We start from the raw sequence: 18,743 nt of genomic DNA, 5'->3' as shown, positions 1-18,743 counted from the left end.
GACAACCGAATAAATCGATACTTTGGTTCGGTCCGCTCGGTTTTGTTCGGTCTCCAGCTTTTTTGGTGTTTTTCTGCCCGCCCAAGGCCCTCTAGCTGACTCCCCCTAGCATGTTTTAGTAAAAAAAAAAGAAAAAAAATCCCAAAAACATCACATCGAATCTTTGGACATATGTATAAAGTATATATTAAATATAAATAAAATAAAAAACTAATTGCACAGTGTGTATGAAAATCGCGATACGAATCTTTTGAGCCTAATTAATCCATGATTAGCCATATGTGTTACAGTAACCCACATGTGCTATGACGGATTAATTAGGCTTAATAAATCCGTCGCGCGGTTTCCAGGCGAGTTATGAAATTAGTTTTTTCATTCGTGTCCGAAAACCCCTTTCGACATCCGATCAAACGTCCGATATGACACCCAAAAAATTTCTTTTCGCGAACTAAACACACCTAATTCGCATCCGTTTAGTATTGCTATAAAACAATGTTTTTAATTCATATAGGTGCAAGTTAACCTTACCAAGCCTTATGGAAAAATTATTCTCTTTCTGTTTTAATATATGACACCATTATATTTTAAACATATGTAATTTATTTTATTGCATAGCTATTGTTTATTTGTATTGTAATTTCTTTTACATTAAAGGAACTTTAAGCATAGCTTATACTTTTATATATTTGAAAATAAAATTGATGAGGTCATAGCCAAACATATGTCTAAAAATCTAGGGTTAGTTGGATATATGCCACTGTAAATTTGTCTATTTAGAAAAATGTTATTACAATTCGACTATCCGTAACCGTGCCGTTGGAATTTTATAAAATTAGGATCGTGTCACTGTCGTCACATTTTCCATCCATCTCCTTTTTTCCCATCTTCTTCCTTCTTTCTCCTATCTTCTTTCCTCTCCTTTCCTCTATGCTTGGCACAGTAAAGGCCATGGTGGACGCGACCTCTCCAACGATCTCCATCTCAATGCTTTTGATTTCCTCTCTATTTGGTAGTGCAACGGTTGGTCCATTTGCTCTCGTCACCCGGGTCTCACCTGTGGCGTGCCTCCCCATCCGCGCCGCCTGGAGGAGCACGTCAGGTAATAGAACGGTGGGAACCAGCAGGGGAATGTCGTGCAGCGCGCGCTCGGCATTGAACAACATATCCCCATTCGCCCTCGTGGATCTGATCACCGATGCGGTTGATACGATAGATGCTGGACATGATAGACTGAATGTTCAACAATGTCACGCTGGGGTTCCCCGTCGCGCTGTGGAGATCGCCGGCGACAGGGAAGGTGCGGATATGCTTCGGGACATCATGGATGATGACAAACGAGGTGAAATACGGTTCGACATGCTGGGCCTGTCACGGGAAGATGTGAAGGTGATGGTGGAGGACAACATGCTTGTCATCCGCGGGGAGCACAGTAAGGAGGAGAAGGAACGGGGGGCTCCGACGATGGGTGGTGGAAGGAGCGCAGCATGAGCTCCTACAACATGCGGCTCGTGCTCCCCAATGTGGGCGACAAGAGCAAGGTCCGCGCCGAGCTAAAGAATGGTGTGCTATTCGTTATAGTGCCCAAAACGGAGGTGAAGCATAAGGTCATCGAAGGAGCTGAGCAAAGAGGAGAAGGGAGGGAAGAAGACGGGAGAAAGAAAGTAGAAGACAGAAAGGGAAGGAGATGGATGAAAAATGTGATGGCGGTGGCATGATCCTAATTTTGTAAATTTTTGGTAGCATGACTGCGAATAAATGAATTATAATGACATTTTTTTGAATAGATAAATTTGCAATGACATAACATGGATCTAATTAACCTAAAAATCTAGCACTATCAAACCTGAGTAATGTAAAGTGTAAATTATACTCCCCCGCCGAAAATATAAGCATTTTTAGACTTCGACACAGTCTTCGAGATGCTAATTTGACCAACAATATATATAAAAATAAGATGTTTTAAATAAAAAGAATTGCATATTATGATAATTTGTTTAATGAAAAATCTAGTAACAATATTACATTATTGATCTCTTTAACTTTTTTTCTATTAATAGTTAAAGTTAAAAATGTTTGACCTAACACTATGCTAAAAATGCTTATATTTTGGGACGGATGAAGTACGTGAGAAGTTTTTTTTTTTGGGGAATGCCATTCGGCTAGCTTTATTGATAGGATAAAATTGTTACATCGTTTACCAGATGGTTCAGAACACAGCCAGGGGATTCATCGACCCAAGTACAAAATTTTTTTGTCCTAAACGCTAACCTGGCCAATTCATGAGCCACCTGATTGGAGTTTCTATTACAGTGCTCAATAGAAATTGTACCAAACCCATCCCACATCAGCTTGCAATCATCAAACACAGAGAAGTTTGTTTTGTTTGAGACCTTTAGCATATTTGAATACAGTATTTGCAGTGTATAAAGCCGCCTAGCGCTTTTTTTGCTAGTGGTACCGCGGTGCGAGGAATGAGGATGGATCTCCCACCAACACCACGACAACCTTCCTAGTTCTTCCCACACGTTCGTTACTCCAGCACCCGCGCCTACCCTCCTCTACGTAGACTAGACGCGGTTCACGGTGACGGTGACCCGCGCCGTAGACCCGGTTCATATTAACCGTCGTCGTGGCGACCGCGACGACTCTCCTACCACGTCACTCGCCCCCACCATGTCACCGACACGTGGACACCCCCGCGCCACCTCGGAGAACGAGCGTTAAAGCCATCCATCATTCATCGCCCGCGAAGCGAGCGTCGGTCGAGCGAGCGAAGCCTCCCAGATCTCGAATTCTCTCGTCTCCAATCGCTGCAGATTTCCATTTCCGCCGCGGCGAGGAGGAGGAGGAGGAGGAGGGGCGAACGCTAGTGCTCTCCGCCTCGCGGGCAGTGGGCGCGAGATCTCATCCGAGTGGGTGGGCGGGGAGAGATCTAGGGCTTGCGTTGCGGGCGCGCGGCCATGGCGAGCTCCGGACTCGCCTACCCCGACCGTTTCTACGCCGCGGCGGCCTACGCCGGATTCGGGGCCGGCGGGGCCACCTCCTCGTCCGCCATCTCCCGCTTCCAGAACGACGTCGCCCTCCTCCTCTACGGCCTCTACCAGCAGGTGACGCGATTTGTCTCGGTTGGATGGGGGGTTGGGAAATGCGTGGAGTGGATCTAGGTGGAATTGATGATGCGCAGGGTTGAATTATAGCGTTAGTTTGTTGATCACTGGCTTTTGGGAGGGAGGATTTGCTTTGGCTGTCGGAATGAATTTTTGCGTTCGTTTTGGTGTAGGCAACAGTGGGGCCTTGCAATGTGCCGAAACCCAGGGCATGGAACCCTGTGGAGCAGAGCAAATGGACAAGGTTAGTATCACCTACAGTGCGATCCTGCATGAAGTTGTCTCCGTATTAGCGAACTTGATAGTTCTGGTTAAATTTATGGAGAAACGGAAACATTGGTGATCGAATTGGAGGTTGAAACTTCACATGCTAGTTATTAGTTAATATAAGATGATGTCGCTATCTGTCTTGTGCTGCTGCCTTATTTTATTGCTTATCATTGGGCCAGTATTAGAACGGAATGCTATCACATGCCCAGAAGTTAGAAGAGGATTTCTGTCTTGTGTAATTTAAATTTTGGACTGATAAGCTAGAGAGCTGACCGGTGGCAGGAATATCCATAGACCTTCAATCAAATGTTGATACTGCATGTCTTTAAAGCATGATCGTCTCTTTACACATTTGTATTTTCAGCTGGCATGGGCTTGGAAGTATGCCATCGGCAGAGGCGATGCGGCTGTTTGTTAAAATCTTAGAGGTATGACTATTTACATTGTATTCTTCACCCTGTGCACAACGATTTAATGCGCTGGTATTTTGGTAGGAGGAAGATCCTGGATGGTACTCAAGGGTTCCTGAGTTCAACCCTGAGCCTGTTGTAGATATTGAAATGCATGTAAGTTGCATTCTGTAACCTCATAAATGCAGTGGGTACGCATGGGTTGTTTCCTGTCAAAAGTATATTTCTTATGTTTTTTTGCCTATCTATTTAGAATTCACTCTAATCTTTGAAAGTATTGGTCTATCAGCTGTAGTTTCATCTCAATGCCCTGATTAATAAATTGTTTGTGAAATAAACTTAACATTTTGCTTACTGCATTTCTGTTTACAAGAAACCAAAGGAAGATCCCAAGGTTATTCTGGCTTCAACAAATGGAACATCGGTTCCAGAACCTAAAACCATATCTGAGAATGGAAGTTCAGTGGAGACACAGGACAAAGTTGTTATTCTGGAAGGTCTTAGTGCTGTCAGTGTTCACGAAGAATGGACTCCATTATCTGTTAATGGGCAGCGGCCCAAACCTCGTTACGAGGTATGCCATATGCACCTGGGGCCTTGGCTACCTTGCCTATTTTATTTTTATTTTTTAAGTTGTGAACTGTTATCCCAGTTCTCCCCTTCCTCTGTTCATAGCATTAATATGAACTTTTATTCCTGCAGCATGGCGCAACTGTGGTGCAAGATAAGATGTATATATTTGGGGGAAACCACAATGGGCGTTACCTTAGCGACCTTCAGGTATGTGAAGCTAAATATAACAGTCAAGCAGGTTGCATGTGGACCTCCTAAGTATTTTTTGTCTTGGACTTGGAGACATATGAGCAGTTGCCATTCTGCTGTTTGTCATAGAATTGTCCTGAAGTGTTTGTATTTATTGGATATGCTATCTGGATAAAGGCCCATTTATGTTCATGATAAGAAGCCTGATATGTTGTAATCGTGGTGTGATGTTCAACCATGTGTAACTTGTAATCTGTACCAGCCTTTCATGCTTATGCAAAATTTACAGTATGACTCATAGATGGTTTTGAAACGAGAAGATAACAACAAATATTCCTAAAAGGGATTACAAATGAAACTATGGATGATTTATGATGTAAGCATTTCCTGCATGAAGTTGACTCAATTAGGCAGAATGGGAGGCTCATATTGCATAATATTCAGAAAGAGTAGTTTGAAGACATGTATGATGAAAATAACTTGAATCTACCCAAAAAAATGGCAATTCATCCGCTATATTTAAATAACTTTGTATCATTAAGTAACATTGACCTAATGCATATTTCTTTCACTATCTATATTGAGCACAGGCTTTGGATCTGAAGAGTTTGACTTGGTCGAAGATTGATGCAAAATTTCAAGCAGGATCCACTGATTCATCTAAATCAGCACAAGTCTCTTCTTGTGCTGGACATTCGTTGGTAAATTTTGGAACAAATGTCACTATCTATGTTTCAGATGATGCTTAGCTTGATGTCCTCTGATGCTATTTTGTAGATATCTTGGGGCAACAAATTTTTCTCTGTTGCTGGGCACACAAAAGATCCGTCTGAGAACATTACAGGTTTGCTAAAACTCACTTTTTGGTTAACACAGTACTGTGATCCAATTGTGTCCCCATTGCTGTCATTTTTTTTCTTCTAAGCTATTATTTTTCTTCTTGTATTTTATGCTAGTGAAGGAATTTGATCCGCATACTTGTACATGGTCTATTGTCAAGACTTATGGAAAACCACCGGTAATTATTTCTTCAACCTAGCAAGCTCTGAACAAAGACCTTTAAATGTAATCAACTACCTATTCTTTGTTTCACTGTGCTTTAATTAGTAAACCCGTCTTAAAAAGGAAAATTCTGTGTACTTTGCTTGATTTTAGCGGAGTTTGTTTGTTTGAACACAGTTTGCTACGTGTAACGTAAATACTTTAAAAGTTTGTGGAGAGTGCTTATGCACAATGGGCTCAGCTAAATATGCTTTGTTCGAACTAAGAGTTTGATTTATTTAATGATAGTATAGTGTGCAGTAAAATGAGGGCTTCAGAATCGTATGGAGACTGGATACCTGCTATGTTTGATTCTAATTTTTTAGAAGCAAGGGATTTACAAGTCTTGTTGTTTCATACAACTAAGCATTTGGGATAATCATCATATTTTGCTTCTTTTCTCTCCTTGTTAAGTTTATGGAATGGAATGCTTATTCCTAGGTAATATGCTTTTAAGTCACTGATGCATAGTCAAATGGTCCAAGAGTCGCTACCAGTGATCACTGCACTGAAAAGCGTCTGGCAGGCATGAAACAAGTGATAATTGCACTAAAAATGATGTTCTTTTGTCTTCTGTGTATATTCAAGTATAATAAATTTCTTATATAAGTTCCATCTGCTGCAGGTTTCTCGTGGGGGTCAGTCTGTGACTTTAGTTGGAACAACTCTAGTCTTGTTTGGTGGTGAAGATGCAAAACGGTGTCTTTTAAATGACTTGCACATTCTTGATCTTGAGACCATGACATGGGATGATGTGGATGCAATGTGAGTACTTGAATCTTTGTCTTATGCTCAGCTGTTCTAGTATGCACTGTTTATGCATCTTGAAACCATGATATATTGAATAAACTTGGACAATGATAGAATGGAGAACAACCTATTTTGAGGGCTAAACTTATGTTACTATATCTCCATGAACTCATCATATTTTTTGGCTTTTTGTAGAGGCACCCCTCCTCCAAGATCAGATCATGCTGCTGCTTGCCATGCTGATCGCTATCTTTTAATTTTTGGTGGAGGGTCTCATGCAACATGTTTCAATGACTTGCATGTCCTCGATTTGCAAACAGTAAGAACTGTTAGCTTGCTGGAATTCACAAACATTGGCATCTATACAATGTGGCATGATTTCTAATTTTATCGATGGAATTACAGATGGAGTGGTCAAGACCCAAACAACAGGGTCTGGCTCCAAGCCCACGAGCTGGCCATGCAGGTGCAACCGTTGGGGAAAACTGGTACATAGTTGGTGGTGGCAATAACAAAAGTGGTATGCTTTTTAGTGCGTACACTTGCAGTGTGAAAAATATTTTCTTACTAATTGCAATGCAAAGATGTCTTCATACTACTGCTGGCCTTTTTCACCTCCTTAGATAATTCCTACACTTATTATTGTACCTTGTCAATTGCTGCACTGCAAAGAGTTTGGAAGCCACCTTTTTTTTTGCCAATCCTTGTCTGTGTATAGCACCTCAGCCCTGATCCAACACTTAGATAGTGGTAGAATTTATTATTTGTCTATGCAACTTGTCAACTTGGTGCCTTATATGCAGGAAGCTTTTTTAGATCAATGTTCACTGTCTGGTACAATCTGCATCACTTAACCTAGAAACTATATCCAGTAAAACCCACAAAGCCAGTACAACTATCCTTGCCATCTTGATATGCAAATTGTACCTTGAAACTAGGAAGATTAAGGTTACTTTCATTCTAATGCCACATGGAGTTCTTAAATAGTAACAAATTGATTGTATTTTTTGTACACTTGCTGTAGGTTCATCAATTTTAAATTATATATATACTTTATTTACAGTTAGAATGTATTTAGCTTATACTTTATTCTTTGCAGGTGTCTCTGAAACACTTGTGCTTAATATGTCAACTTTAACATGGTCAGTTGTTAGCTCTGTAGAAGGTCGTGTTCCCCTTGCCAGTGAGGTACGACTCTTGAGTATTACGCAGTGCTTAGAATGGTTTTGTTTCAGTTGGTAATGTTTTGATCTGTTATTCTTTTAGGGCATGACTTTAGTGCATAGCAATTACAATGGAGATGATTATCTCATTTCTTTTGGAGGATACAATGGACGATACAGCAATGAGGTAACTGGCTTTTCTTTAGGATTTTAGATTTATTTTTAGTATCTATGTGTGGAGGTAATTTGTAACAAGGTTTTTCCTGATGGACAGGTCTTTGCTCTTAAACTTACCCTCAAATCAGATTTGCAGTCAAAAACAAAAGAGCATGCATCAGATGGTACATCCAGCGTTCTGGAACCCGAGGTTGAACTTTCTCATGATGGGAAGATCCGTGAGATTGCCATGGACAGTGCTGATTCAGACCTGGTAATCTCTTGTGCAGTACACTTCGATTGAACAGAAAGTGTGTTGACTCTTTTTTGCAAATATGGGTTTTTTGTAGAAAATTAGTGTCTGTGAAAATAAAATTCTGTGAATAATCATTCCAGTATTGTTTGTTGCTACCATGCTGATTATGTCTTACCCATGAGGAATGATGCTTTAAGACACTCAGCTGTTCTGTCTGGTGATGCTGTGTTGTTTTTCAGAAGAAGGATGACGCAAACGAACTTTTAGTAGCTCTTAAAGCTGAGAAAGAGGAACTAGAAGCAGCACTTAACAGGGAGCAAGTGCAAACTATACAGCTTAAAGAAGAGATTGCTGAAGCAGAGGCTAGAAATGCAGAGCTGACGAAGGTGAGCCTCCTGCATAATCTTTCAATTATGCAATGAACCTATTTTTACAAATTCTTCTGCATGTAACTTATTATTATTACATTTTCATTTGTTTTATAATCTGCTTTGTAACCTGTAGTCTGAGTACTACACACAACACCCTATGGCACTATTTAACACATGCACTAGGATTGAGCTTACCCTGTACTGAATAGTGTGTGATGTTCATTGCTAGCAGTATGTATTATCGCTGTTTCTAACATGTCTTGGTCCTGACATATAGGAAAAATATGAAGTGCAAACCACATAGGTAGTGGAAACCTGTAGACTACCGTTGGATAAAAAAATGGACGCATGAGATTTCTCCATGTCATGAGTCATGGTTGAATCTAGGAGTAAAATTTTTATTCTTGGTAACGTGGACAAATCTCCGTTGTCCATTTTAGATCCAATAATAGTTTTCAGGTTTCCACTACAGATGTGGTTTGCACTACATATTTTGCCTAGCATACATGTCCACAAAGGAACGTAAGATGAACCGTGTAGGTGACCTGACCTTGCAAAGGTACATTTGGATTACATGGTGTGCATAGTGCTATGCACACCTCACGAGTTTTGGTGTATGTGGAGATCTGAATCACTTCTTTGGAACGATATATCCTCAATTTTGTTGGTTTGGATTTTGTAGGAACTTCAAACTGTCCGTGGCCAACTTGCTGCTGAACAGTCAAGATGTTTCAAACTTGAGGTATGGAGTCTTACATTGTACAAATTAACAAAATTTGCTATTTTTACTACGTTGCCAGCAGTAATAGCTCGGATTAACCCGCATAAGAAATAACCTCCTGAACGACCTTCCCAAGGGAGAACATGATAAACCTAGGTGGTGTTTGTATCCAGGGACTTCACTTTAGTCTCTGTATTTAGACACTAATTTAGAGTATTAAATATAGACTACTTATAAAACTAATTACATAAATGAAAGCTAATTCGCGAGACAAATTTTTTAAGCCTAATTAATCCATAATTAGAGAATGTTTACTGTAGCATCACATATAGGGTAATCATTGATTAATTAGGCTCAATAGATTCGTCTCGCGAATTAGTCCAAGATTATAGATGGATTTTATTAATAGTCTACGTTTAATATTTATAATTAGTGTTCAAACATCCGATGTGATAGGAACTAAAACTTATCTAAACAGGGTCCTAGTCCTTTCTTTCCGAAATTGCACTGTGTGTGTGTTTTGTGGCAGACAAATGAGTTCAACAAGTAGTAGTAAACAATTTGGTTATTGTGTAGCACATGTGATGAGTATATCCTGATCACACTTTGGTTTCCCCAAAATGCTTTTCTAGGTGGATGTTGCGGAGCTACGGCAGAAGCTCCAGAGTATGGATGCATTGGAAAGGGAGGTTGAGCTGCTTCGAAGACAGAAGGCTGCCTCTGAGCAAGCAGCGTTGGAGGCAAAGCAAAGGCAAAGTTCCAGTGGCATGTGGGGCTGGCTGGTGGGAACCCCACCTGATAAGTCCGAGTCTTGATCACCTATCTATCTTTACCCGACAATCTCATACGGATCGCGCAGATTCATATACGTGTAACATGTATAAACTTTTTGAATGTCTTCTACACTTTTCCTTTTCCTTTTTCTTTTTATCGTTTTCTGGCATTCGTGTTCATTTGGCGACAAAACAATAAGGCGTTTTGGCAAGCGTTATCTGATATTCTCATAGAAAATTGTTAGCTCATCCTTGTATCGCATTCAATTCTTATTAGGTCGTAAAAAAGCTTGTATACACCTTTTTGTGGGCATTCTTTGGACATTATGTTTGCGTGTCAAATCTAACTATGCAGGGGCGGGCCCACTATGTATTCATGGGTATTCAGATGTATACCCAAGATTTTTGGAAAAAAAAAAGGTATATATACTATATAGTTCATATAGGTATTAAAAAAATAAAAAGAAAACTTAAACTGCTTATATTGGGCCTTGTTTCCCCATTTCTTCTCTATTGGGCCAAAATTTTCCACTCCCCTCCCTCTTTCCTCTCTACCTGTGGTCTAATTGGGCCACATCTCAGCCCATTTGCAATTTTCCCCCAATTCCCCACCCGCCTGGCGCCTTGGCCACCCAAACCTGCAAACCCTAGACCACAACACAGCAGTACAGCACGGCGACGGGAGGAGGCGTGCGGCGGCGTGACGTGCGGCGGCCGGCGGGGGCTGCGTGCAGCGTGCGGCGGCCGGCGGCGGGAGCCGTGGCGGCGTGTGGCGCGGCCGCGGCGTGCAACGGCGCGGGCGCGGCGGCGGCGACGGCGACCGGTGAGGCGGTGAGCCGCCAAGGCCAAGGCGCCAAGCCCGTGACCGGCAGGCGCACCGTGACCGACGGGCGACGGCGTGCCGCGTGCGGCAGCCGGCGCGGCAGCCTGCAGGGGCCCAGGAGGCAGCCAGGCAGGAGGCTGCTCCAGGCCGTCAGCCGAGCAGGAGCAGGCGCTGCACAGCTGCAGCCTGCAAGTCGGCGTCCGCCGTTCCGCGCCGAGGCCCGAGGCAGCCGGCGGCTGCGCGCTGCCGCTGCGGCCGTGCGGCATCCTGCTCGCCGGCGACTGCCTGACCTGCAAATTCCGGATAAGCACATTAGCACAGTGAGTGACTAAACTCCGGACAACGGGACAAGCACAAAAATTCATTGATTTAGACATTTAGTATTTTAGTGTAGTTGCTTGCTTGCTTGCTTGCTTGATTTAGACATTTAGTTTGTAGGATTGTAGTTGACTAGTTGCCTATTTGAGTATTTGAGTAATTGAGTATATTGGACACTGGACAGTAGTTCATAGTTCATACCATATTAGCAAATTTGTAGTATTTGAATGATTGTTTGGTTACATTCATTGAAAGAGAATTCTTTTTGCAAGCTAAGGACAAGGACATCATCAATTATTTCCAAAATATCAAGCGTCGAAAAGTTAATATCTAAATTGTAAGTTTTCTTCCTAACTTATTATTCTCTATCATTTTTGTATTCCATATTTTGACACTTTGATATGTTTGGTATTAGTATTTCTATAAGTTAAACAATTTCTAGTGATGATCAATTCTATCACTGTGTGAACTAATGATCAATTTTATTCTATACGCTCTAAATTATAATTATTAGTGTATCATAATATACAAGCCTATTTTTTGGCTTTTTGGTGTATGGACATTTTTTTACCCCTTCCCATTTCGAATACCCAAGTTTAAAAAGCTGGGCCCGCCACTGTAACTATGAACTTTTGGCAAATTCCATGTGAAATGTTCATGGTATGTTGTTAGCCTGTGATTTATCTGTACCTGTTTCGCTGTCCTGTACTGTACTTTCAGCGACACCTGCTAGTGAAAATGATGATTGTTAATTGCTAGTCCAAGTGTATTTGCACAGGAAGCGACATCACGTCTATTGTTTGTGCTTGTGTGATCATATGAAATGACACTTATTTTTGCAGAATCACATTACAAGGGCGCTTCATATTATTAAGAACACTAGAACAAATATGACATGGACACGGATCATCATGTTAGCACGCTCATTTCTTGTCAGGTAGCTTCTTTAACAGTTCGTCAAGAACTTCGAATAGATCAGCAACAATGCCATAGTCCGCAACCTGGCCAACATGATTATAAGAATCTTAAAATCCTAAGGTTGAAAGCCTACTGGCAAAGGACATGAAGAACAAAATCTTTGATGAAGCTCTGTAGACCCAAGATTTACCTGAAATATGGGAGCATCTGCATCTTTGTTGACAGCCACGATAACCTTGGAATCTCTCATTCCTGCCAAGTGTTGTATTGCTCCGGATACTCCAAATGCCATATAGAGCTCAGGCGCAACTATTTTCCCAGTCTGACCAACCTGAGGGGAGATAGAACACATTGCAACATAAGTAATAAATTAAGCACCAAGGGAAAGAGATAAAAGTGCGCGTAAATTTGCAGCTATCATGATGGCAATGCACTGATGCAGTAAGCCTTTTTTTTAGGGCGCTAATGCAGTAAGCTTCACTACGCTTGTAGTAGCACATGCTGGAACCTACAGTTTCATATCAGCTGAATCCATTCAATTATCTTCTGACATGGCATGTATCCAATCATATCTATTTAATTATCTCCTGACGTGGCATAGAGCTCAGTTTGTAGAGCTTACCTGAAGTTCATTGGGAACAAATCCTGCATCTACGGCAGCTCTGGTCGCACCCACTACAGAGGAGAAACATAATCCGTCAGAAAACGAATGCACAGCGAAATGAATTTCACGAGCCTTGATAGGTTCAAATACCAACCGCAAAGAATATGGGTGCTACCTAGTAGGTATAGATGGACAAAGGGAAAAAAAAAGGCTCAAACCTGCTGCTCCAAGTTTCTCAGCAAGCTGCTCCAATACTTTGAAATTCTCAGCACTTTTTAAACCTCTGCCTCCAGTTACTACTACGGGTGCATTTGCAAGATCGGGCCGTTCTGTATCTTGGGATTTCAGATTCACCCATGCAGATTTCCCAGAGCTTCCTGTACATTGACAAGAAAAAAGTAAGCATGTATACACCTATATTTGATGTCAGAAAAGTGTCCATATTAAGGATCAAAACAGTTTATTTTCCCTGCAGCAAGGTTCAACTTCATCAGAAACACAATAAGGACATAGACAACAAAATCGATCTAGTATTATCTGTTGATTTCCAGAGTTCAGTGCAGAACTCAACACTCAACAGTATGTTCAATATCAATATCCAAAAAGAGCAAAACATAATGGATAAGAACGTTGTTTTCTTAATAGAAGAATATAGTGAAGAAACCAAACAAACCTTCACTGAGGAAAGAGAGATCAACCTGGGTGATAGGTGCAACTTTTGCTTCTGACATAGCCTCAGTTGGGGAAAATGATGTTGACCTAATGCTCATCATACATGGATCCTCTCCAGTATATCGCACAGTACAAAGCGCATTTCCAGCATAAATGGGCCTGAATTCAGAAGCATAAATATTATTATACCATAAAGGTATACAATACATATGGATTAGAAGAGAGAACAACTCTTGGGGGTGCAAATTGCAATGCTGCGCGCACAAGGCTAATGGTTCATCCACCCAAGGTTCCCTGCATACCATTGTTCTTCATACGGATAAAATGATCCCCACAAAAGAAACACATGGTTGCAAGCAGAAAGAAATGTAGAATGCCATTATGCACTCATGGGAAATGGGCTCATAAGATTAATCTTTAGCCCATAGGATACCATAAATTAATAAGATCAGTGTCCAAAGAAAAGGGAAAATGGAAAAACCACTATTAATCAGCATTAGAAAAGGGAAAAACAGTGGTGTAATAATATTTAGCAGATTCAGTATCAAATAGTGGTTAGATTGTCTGGAGATTGCATGTAGCTAAGTTGCAAAACATGTGAAATGCATAGAAAATGCTTCATGTACTACACAACATGTATGCATCGTGTGTTGCAAAACCTCGTGCTATAACCTTGGGTATCTGCGAAAGGTGTGCACTACACAGAATGGCAGACGGGCAATTCTCCTTGAAATGCTAAGCTTCATGGAAAGGAGTATGAATGTATGACGACAAACCTCACAAAGACTCGTGGCTCAGATATTGAAGTGACATCCGTAACAGGGGACACATCAAGAAGGGCAGCAGCACGTGGAAGCAAATTCTTCCCGAACGAGGTTGATGACGCTATAACATGTGAGTATCCACCTTTGTGCTGAACAGAACGAAGTAGCTCGGCCCAAGGCTCAGCCAATGGATGCGCAAAGACATCTGAATCAGCAACAAGAACCTGCAGCGAAAGCAAGCCAACTGATAAGCACAATATCGAAGAGCAGAGGTTATCAATTATCATCTCCATCCCTGAAATGAATCAATAATAGGCTTCTAGAATTCAATCGCTCAAGCACAACAACACATAGGAACAAGATGTAGCACATGACCATACCTCGGATACCAATGGATGGCTGGACGCAGCATGCTCGGCAGCCTTGTGAAGCCCCGGCCCGGATCCGCCCAACAGAAGAGAAACCCTATTATCATCCTTGCCGATTGCTTCTGCGGCCGCCAATGCGCTCAGAGATGAGGGCTTCACGAACCCACCTTCGTGCTCCGCTACGACCAGCGTGCTCACCTAGCATCATCAGGGCATGAGAGCAAGTACGCGGTTAGGCACAGTCGGAGCCAATCGTGGGAGCGCAAAAGCGACGAATCCGATGAAATCGAAAGGAGAAATCGTCTCGAAACATTCCTCCACCAACCGCTTATTAATCGAATCGAATGCACAAGGGGAAGAAGAAGCTTACAGGTCTAGGGAGCGATCGGGCGAAGGACCGCGAGCTCCCCCCGGCGGTGGCCGTTCCCCTCCTCAACGCTCCCACCACCATCGCCGCCATGGCGCGCAACACAGGTCTCCCGATCTCCTGCTATGCTTGCTCTCTCAGATCGGAGGGAAGCCGAGAAGAAGCGAAGAGCAGCAGCGCGCGGGCGCGGCGGCGAGAAGAAGCGAGGAGAAGAGGGCGGAGACGTGACGGGATCAAATTGATGGCCACGTCAGTGTTGCATCGGCCTTGTACTACTATACTCCGGCGAGGGAGAGGAAGACGGCGGCGAGCCCAGCAACCAACCAGGAGGAATCTACCAGATTCAAGTGGGCCTAGCTTTTCTGCCATACAAATGGGCCGGATTGTTGCAGAGGAGCTTCAGTGGAGTAAGTCACTTTGACTCCCTTAACTAGTGGCCAAGTCTGATTTGTATCCCTTAACCACAATACAGATATCTTGACCCCCAAAATTATTAAAATCGGTGTAATTTTTTGTTAGTCAAATTTATTACTAAAATATAATAATATTTCTAATACAAAACAAAAACTGAGAATGTATCAAAAATGTATTCAATGTTATATTTCTGCCACACTAGTATTCAATTCAACAAATGGGCCGGATTGCGTGCAGAGGTAACAATATTAATAAATTAGGGATAAAAAAAATACTACTCCGTCCTAAACAAAGACAAACCCTAGCTACGAACCTGGATACGCATATGTCCAGGTTTATAGTTAGGATTGGGTTTTTTTTGGACGGATGGGGTATATTTTAAAAATAAATTTAGCAAATATAGTGATTTAATAAGTGTTGCAGTAAATGAAACTTGTAATAATTGGGCTGGGCTTTCAATATGAATAGGCCCAATATTCTATGCCATAGCAATAGATTGGCCAATTTCAAAACTGTTGATTTGTTGTTTCCAATTTCAAAATGATCTACTCGGCCACCCATGCCCAAATTAAATCATGTTTTTTTTTATTAAAACATAAAACATAGTGCGAACAATAATGTTTATATATACATGTGCACGCTTTAATGCTTTATCTCTATAATCATGTCTGAGAGATTAAGTCGACGACACATAGATTATCACATGTGTTTCATTATTGACGGGTAGTTGCCTACTATTTAAAAAATAATTAGCCGTAAATATGAGCATATGTTTAAGTCTGGTACTTGAACTTGGGTTCCACTAGAATCTAACTAGAGCTACGCCAGTTTGCAAACTAAATCATGTTATCACTTGATCATTAGAGTATCAGACTATAATGATTTCCTGTGTGGTTGATCTTAGCCTCTAGTAAACAGGACCGATTTGTTTACAGAAGTCACAATATACAGTTTGAATGCTTTGTATCGTCGTCATCATCAGTGAAGGCTACACGCCTCCAAACACAAAAACATGGCCACACACAGAGAGACAGAGTGAGACCTCGCACTCACACTCACACTCACACTCACGACGAGGCAGGCAGAAACAGACGATGACCTGAGCTAGTGAGAGTGATGGGTGGGGCCCACACGGGGGAGAAAAAGAATAGGAATCCTAGTCAGCCGTGGGGCCCACGAGAACGATGGCCACCCATTAGAGCACCCACAATGGTAAAGTAAAGTGCTCTCTATAAAACATGTACATCTCAGCAATATACTAGATTAATAGTAAACCATCTCAATAGTATGTCTACATGGGTATGTATAGCTCTCTAATGGATTGCCTCGTTTTTCTCTAGACTATTTCCAGGTTAGTGTTAGATCTTATCATATCTTATCATTCTCTGTATGGATATGCACGGATGCATGTTGGTTCGGATAGATAGAGGATAGGACTCTAATCCCTTGTAATTAGGATCACCGAACCAACACATCTGCACGCATATATATCTGTAAACTCAGCGCGTTTTTGCATATAGTGAATCAACACGAAACCCTGCGTCCACCGTGACGCTTTCCTGCATACACCTGAGTTTTATATGGTATCAGAGCCTCAAAGTCCGGCGTGATGGCAGGTTCCTCGTCAAGCACTGCCTCCACCAATCCTCTCTTTGGCGTTCAAGTTTCAGAGAAACTGACCAAAGGAAACTATGCGCTCTGGTCGGCGCAAGTCCTGGCCGCGATACGCGGCGCCCGTCTTGATGGCCACATCACCGGCGCCACCGCCGCTCCATCCATGGAGATCGAGAAGACGGCGAGCGACAAGACGACGGAGAAGATCGTCAACCCCGCCTACCAGGAGTGGTTTGCCTCGGACCAACAGGTCCTAGGCTTCCTTCTCTCCACGCTGTCAAGAGACATTCTCACCCAAGTGGCGACGGCATCCACGGCGGCGCAGGCATGGCAGCAGGTGTGCGCCATGTTCACTGCACAAACCAAAGCCCGGTCGCTCAACGTCCGGCTTACTCTCACCAATACCCAGAAAGGTAACATGAGTATATCTGAGTATTGTGGCAAGATGAAAGCACTAGCAGATGAAATCGCTAGTTCAGGGAAACCCCTTGATGAGGAAGATTTAGTCGCTTATGTTCTGAATGGGCTAGATGATGATTTTGAACCTGTTGTATCTGCTATTGTGGCACGCAATGAGTCGACCACAATGGCGGAAGTGTACTCTCAGCTTCTTAACTTTGAGAACAGGCAAGCTCTTCGGCAAGCTCATGCTTCGGCGAACGCGGCCGTGGTGGTTTTCAGCGTGGTCGCAGCGGCGGCCGTGGCACACGTGGGCGCAGCAATCCTGCTGCTCCAGGACGTGGGCGCGGCACTGGAGGAAATCAGACTCGGGGTGGTAATGACCGCCCCATCTGCCAAGTGTGCCTGAAGAGGGGGCACGTCGCTGCAGAGTGTTGGCATAGGTACGATGAGACCTATGTCCCTGATGAAAGGAGTGCGGCTGCAGCAGCTGCATATGGCATCGACACCAATTGGTACCTCGACACAGGGGCAACCGACCACATCACCAACGAACTCGACAAGTTAGATGTTCGGGAGAAGTACAAGGGAGGAGACAAGATTCACACCGCAAGCGGTGCAGGTATGGAAATTAAGCACATTGGTGATTCTGTCATTCATACCCCTACTCGTGAATTACATCTCAAAAATATTTTACATGTTCCTCAAGCGAAAAAGAACCTTATCTCTGCTCATCGTTTAGCTATGGATAATTTTGCTTTCCTTGAGGTTCATTCCAATTATTTTTTGATAAAGGATCGAGCCACGAGGAACACGATTCTTAAGGGGAGATGCCGCCGTCGCCTCTACTCCCTTCCTACATCACCTGCCAAGCAAGTCCATGCCGCCACAACTCCTTCCTTCTCCCGATGGCATAGTCGTTTGGGACACCCAGCCGTGCCCATAGTCACTAGAGTTCTTAGCAAGAATAATTTACCTTGTTCTACCGTAGCAAATAAAGACTCAATTTGTGATGCCTGTCAAAAGGGCAAGAGTCATCAGCTTCCCTATCCTAAGTCTTCAAGTGTGTCAAGTCAACCTCTAGAACTTATTTTTTCTAATGTCTGGGGCCCTGCTCCTATTTCTGTTGGTGGAAAGAAGTTTTATGTCAGTTTTATTGATGATTATAGTAAATTTACTTGGGTTTACCTTCTTAAGCATAAGTCGGAAGTATTCCAAAAGTTTCAGGAGTTTCAAACTCTTGTTGAGAGATTTTTTGGTCACAAAATTCTTGCTGTTCAAACAGATTGGGGGGGAGAGTATCAAAAACTCAACACCTTCTTTGCTAAGATAGGTATCTCTCATCATGTTTCCTGTCCTTATGCTCACCAACAGAACGGTTCAGCTGAACGAAAACATAGACATCTCATTGAGGTTGCACTCACATTACTAGCACATGCATCTATGCCAATTAAATTTTGGGACGAAGCCGTTCTTGCTGCGGCATACCTTATTAACCGCACTCCTAGCAAGGTTATCAACTTTGCATGTCCTTTAGAACAATTGTTCAAGGAAAAACCAAACTATACAGCATTGAGAATATTCGGGTGTGCTGTTTGGCCCAACCTTCGGCCTTACAATAAACACAAATTAGCTTTCCGTTCCAAGAGATGTGTTTTTCTAGGCTATAGTAACCTACATAAAGGGTTCAAGTGTCTAGAAA

General features: G+C 42.5%; 2 protein-coding genes, 1 long non-coding RNA gene, 1 other non-coding gene and 1 pseudogene across 4 annotated transcripts; 4 read left to right on the top strand and 1 right to left on the bottom strand.

Annotated features, from left to right (window-relative positions):
* The first annotated feature begins 948 nt into the window (after positions 1-948).
* LOC107280347 (26.7 kDa heat shock protein, chloroplastic-like) lies at positions 949-1,715 on the top strand (annotated as a pseudogene).
* A 1,000-nt stretch (positions 1,716-2,715) lies between these two features.
* LOC4334699 (acyl-CoA-binding domain-containing protein 6-like) lies at positions 2,716-10,106 on the top strand. Its single transcript, NM_001418983.1, has 18 exons — positions 2,716-3,107; positions 3,281-3,351; positions 3,742-3,805; positions 3,872-3,943; positions 4,161-4,361; positions 4,490-4,567; positions 5,140-5,250; positions 5,327-5,393; positions 5,506-5,567; positions 6,216-6,355; positions 6,536-6,659; positions 6,746-6,860; positions 7,440-7,528; positions 7,607-7,690; positions 7,778-7,933; positions 8,155-8,301; positions 8,969-9,028; positions 9,640-10,106. Exons 1-18 carry the CDS (start codon positions 2,961-2,963, stop codon positions 9,820-9,822), a joined length of 1,971 nt encoding a protein of 656 aa, NP_001405912.1. The 5' UTR covers positions 2,716-2,960; the 3' UTR covers positions 9,823-10,106.
* Positions 10,107-10,414: 308 nt separating this feature from the next.
* On the top strand, positions 10,415-11,584 carry LOC107280355 (uncharacterized). The gene is made up of 2 exons (XR_001544341.3): positions 10,415-10,923; positions 11,194-11,584. It is a non-coding gene; the product is annotated as an uncharacterized lncRNA (long non-coding RNA).
* A 65-nt stretch (positions 11,585-11,649) lies between these two features.
* LOC4334698 (electron transfer flavoprotein subunit alpha, mitochondrial-like) lies at positions 11,650-15,180 on the bottom strand. Its single transcript, NM_001402319.1, has 8 exons — positions 14,618-15,180; positions 14,260-14,445; positions 13,892-14,103; positions 13,117-13,274; positions 12,662-12,820; positions 12,462-12,514; positions 12,030-12,170; positions 11,650-11,922 (listed from the first exon to the last, which is right to left on the bottom strand). Exons 1-8 carry the CDS (start codon positions 14,705-14,707, stop codon positions 11,845-11,847), a joined length of 1,077 nt encoding a protein of 358 aa, NP_001389248.1. The 5' UTR covers positions 14,708-15,180; the 3' UTR covers positions 11,650-11,844.
* A 1,946-nt stretch (positions 15,181-17,126) lies between these two features.
* Positions 17,127-17,265, top strand: LOC112938388 (small nucleolar RNA Z247). Its single transcript, XR_003241587.1, has one exon. It is a non-coding gene; the product is annotated as a small nucleolar RNA Z247 (small nucleolar RNA).
* Positions 17,266-18,743: the final 1,478 nt, after the last annotated feature.

This window comes from Oryza sativa, chromosome 3 (genome assembly GCF_034140825.1).
Source record: "Oryza sativa Japonica Group chromosome 3, ASM3414082v1".
In the NCBI taxonomy this organism is placed as follows: Eukaryota; Viridiplantae; Streptophyta; class Magnoliopsida; order Poales; family Poaceae; genus Oryza; species Oryza sativa.
Note: the sequence above shows the minus strand (reverse complement) of the source record. Positions and strands in the feature narration are given on the sequence as shown.

Excerpts from the sequence above, each read along its gene's own strand:
- LOC4334699 (NM_001418983.1), top strand. The coding sequence starts at position 2,961 with ATGGCGAGCTCCGGACTCGCCTACCCCGACCGTTTCTACGCCGCGGCG. Across the intron at positions 4,362-4,489 it reads GGCCCAAACCTCGTTACGAG|CATGGCGCAACTGTGGTGCA; the intron begins GTATGCCATATG and ends TTATTCCTGCAG. Across the intron at positions 6,861-7,439 it reads TGGTGGCAATAACAAAAGTG|GTGTCTCTGAAACACTTGTG; the intron begins GTATGCTTTTTA and ends TATTCTTTGCAG.
- LOC4334698 (NM_001402319.1), bottom strand. The coding sequence starts at position 14,707 with ATGGCGGCGATGGTGGTGGGAGCGTTGAGGAGGGGAACGGCCACCGCC. Across the intron at positions 14,446-14,617 it reads CCCGATCGCTCCCTAGACCT|GTGAGCACGCTGGTCGTAGC; the intron begins GTAAGCTTCTTC and ends TGATGATGCTAG. Across the intron at positions 12,515-12,661 it reads TGAGAAACTTGGAGCAGCAG|TGGGTGCGACCAGAGCTGCC; the intron begins GTTTGAGCCTTT and ends TCTCCTCTGTAG.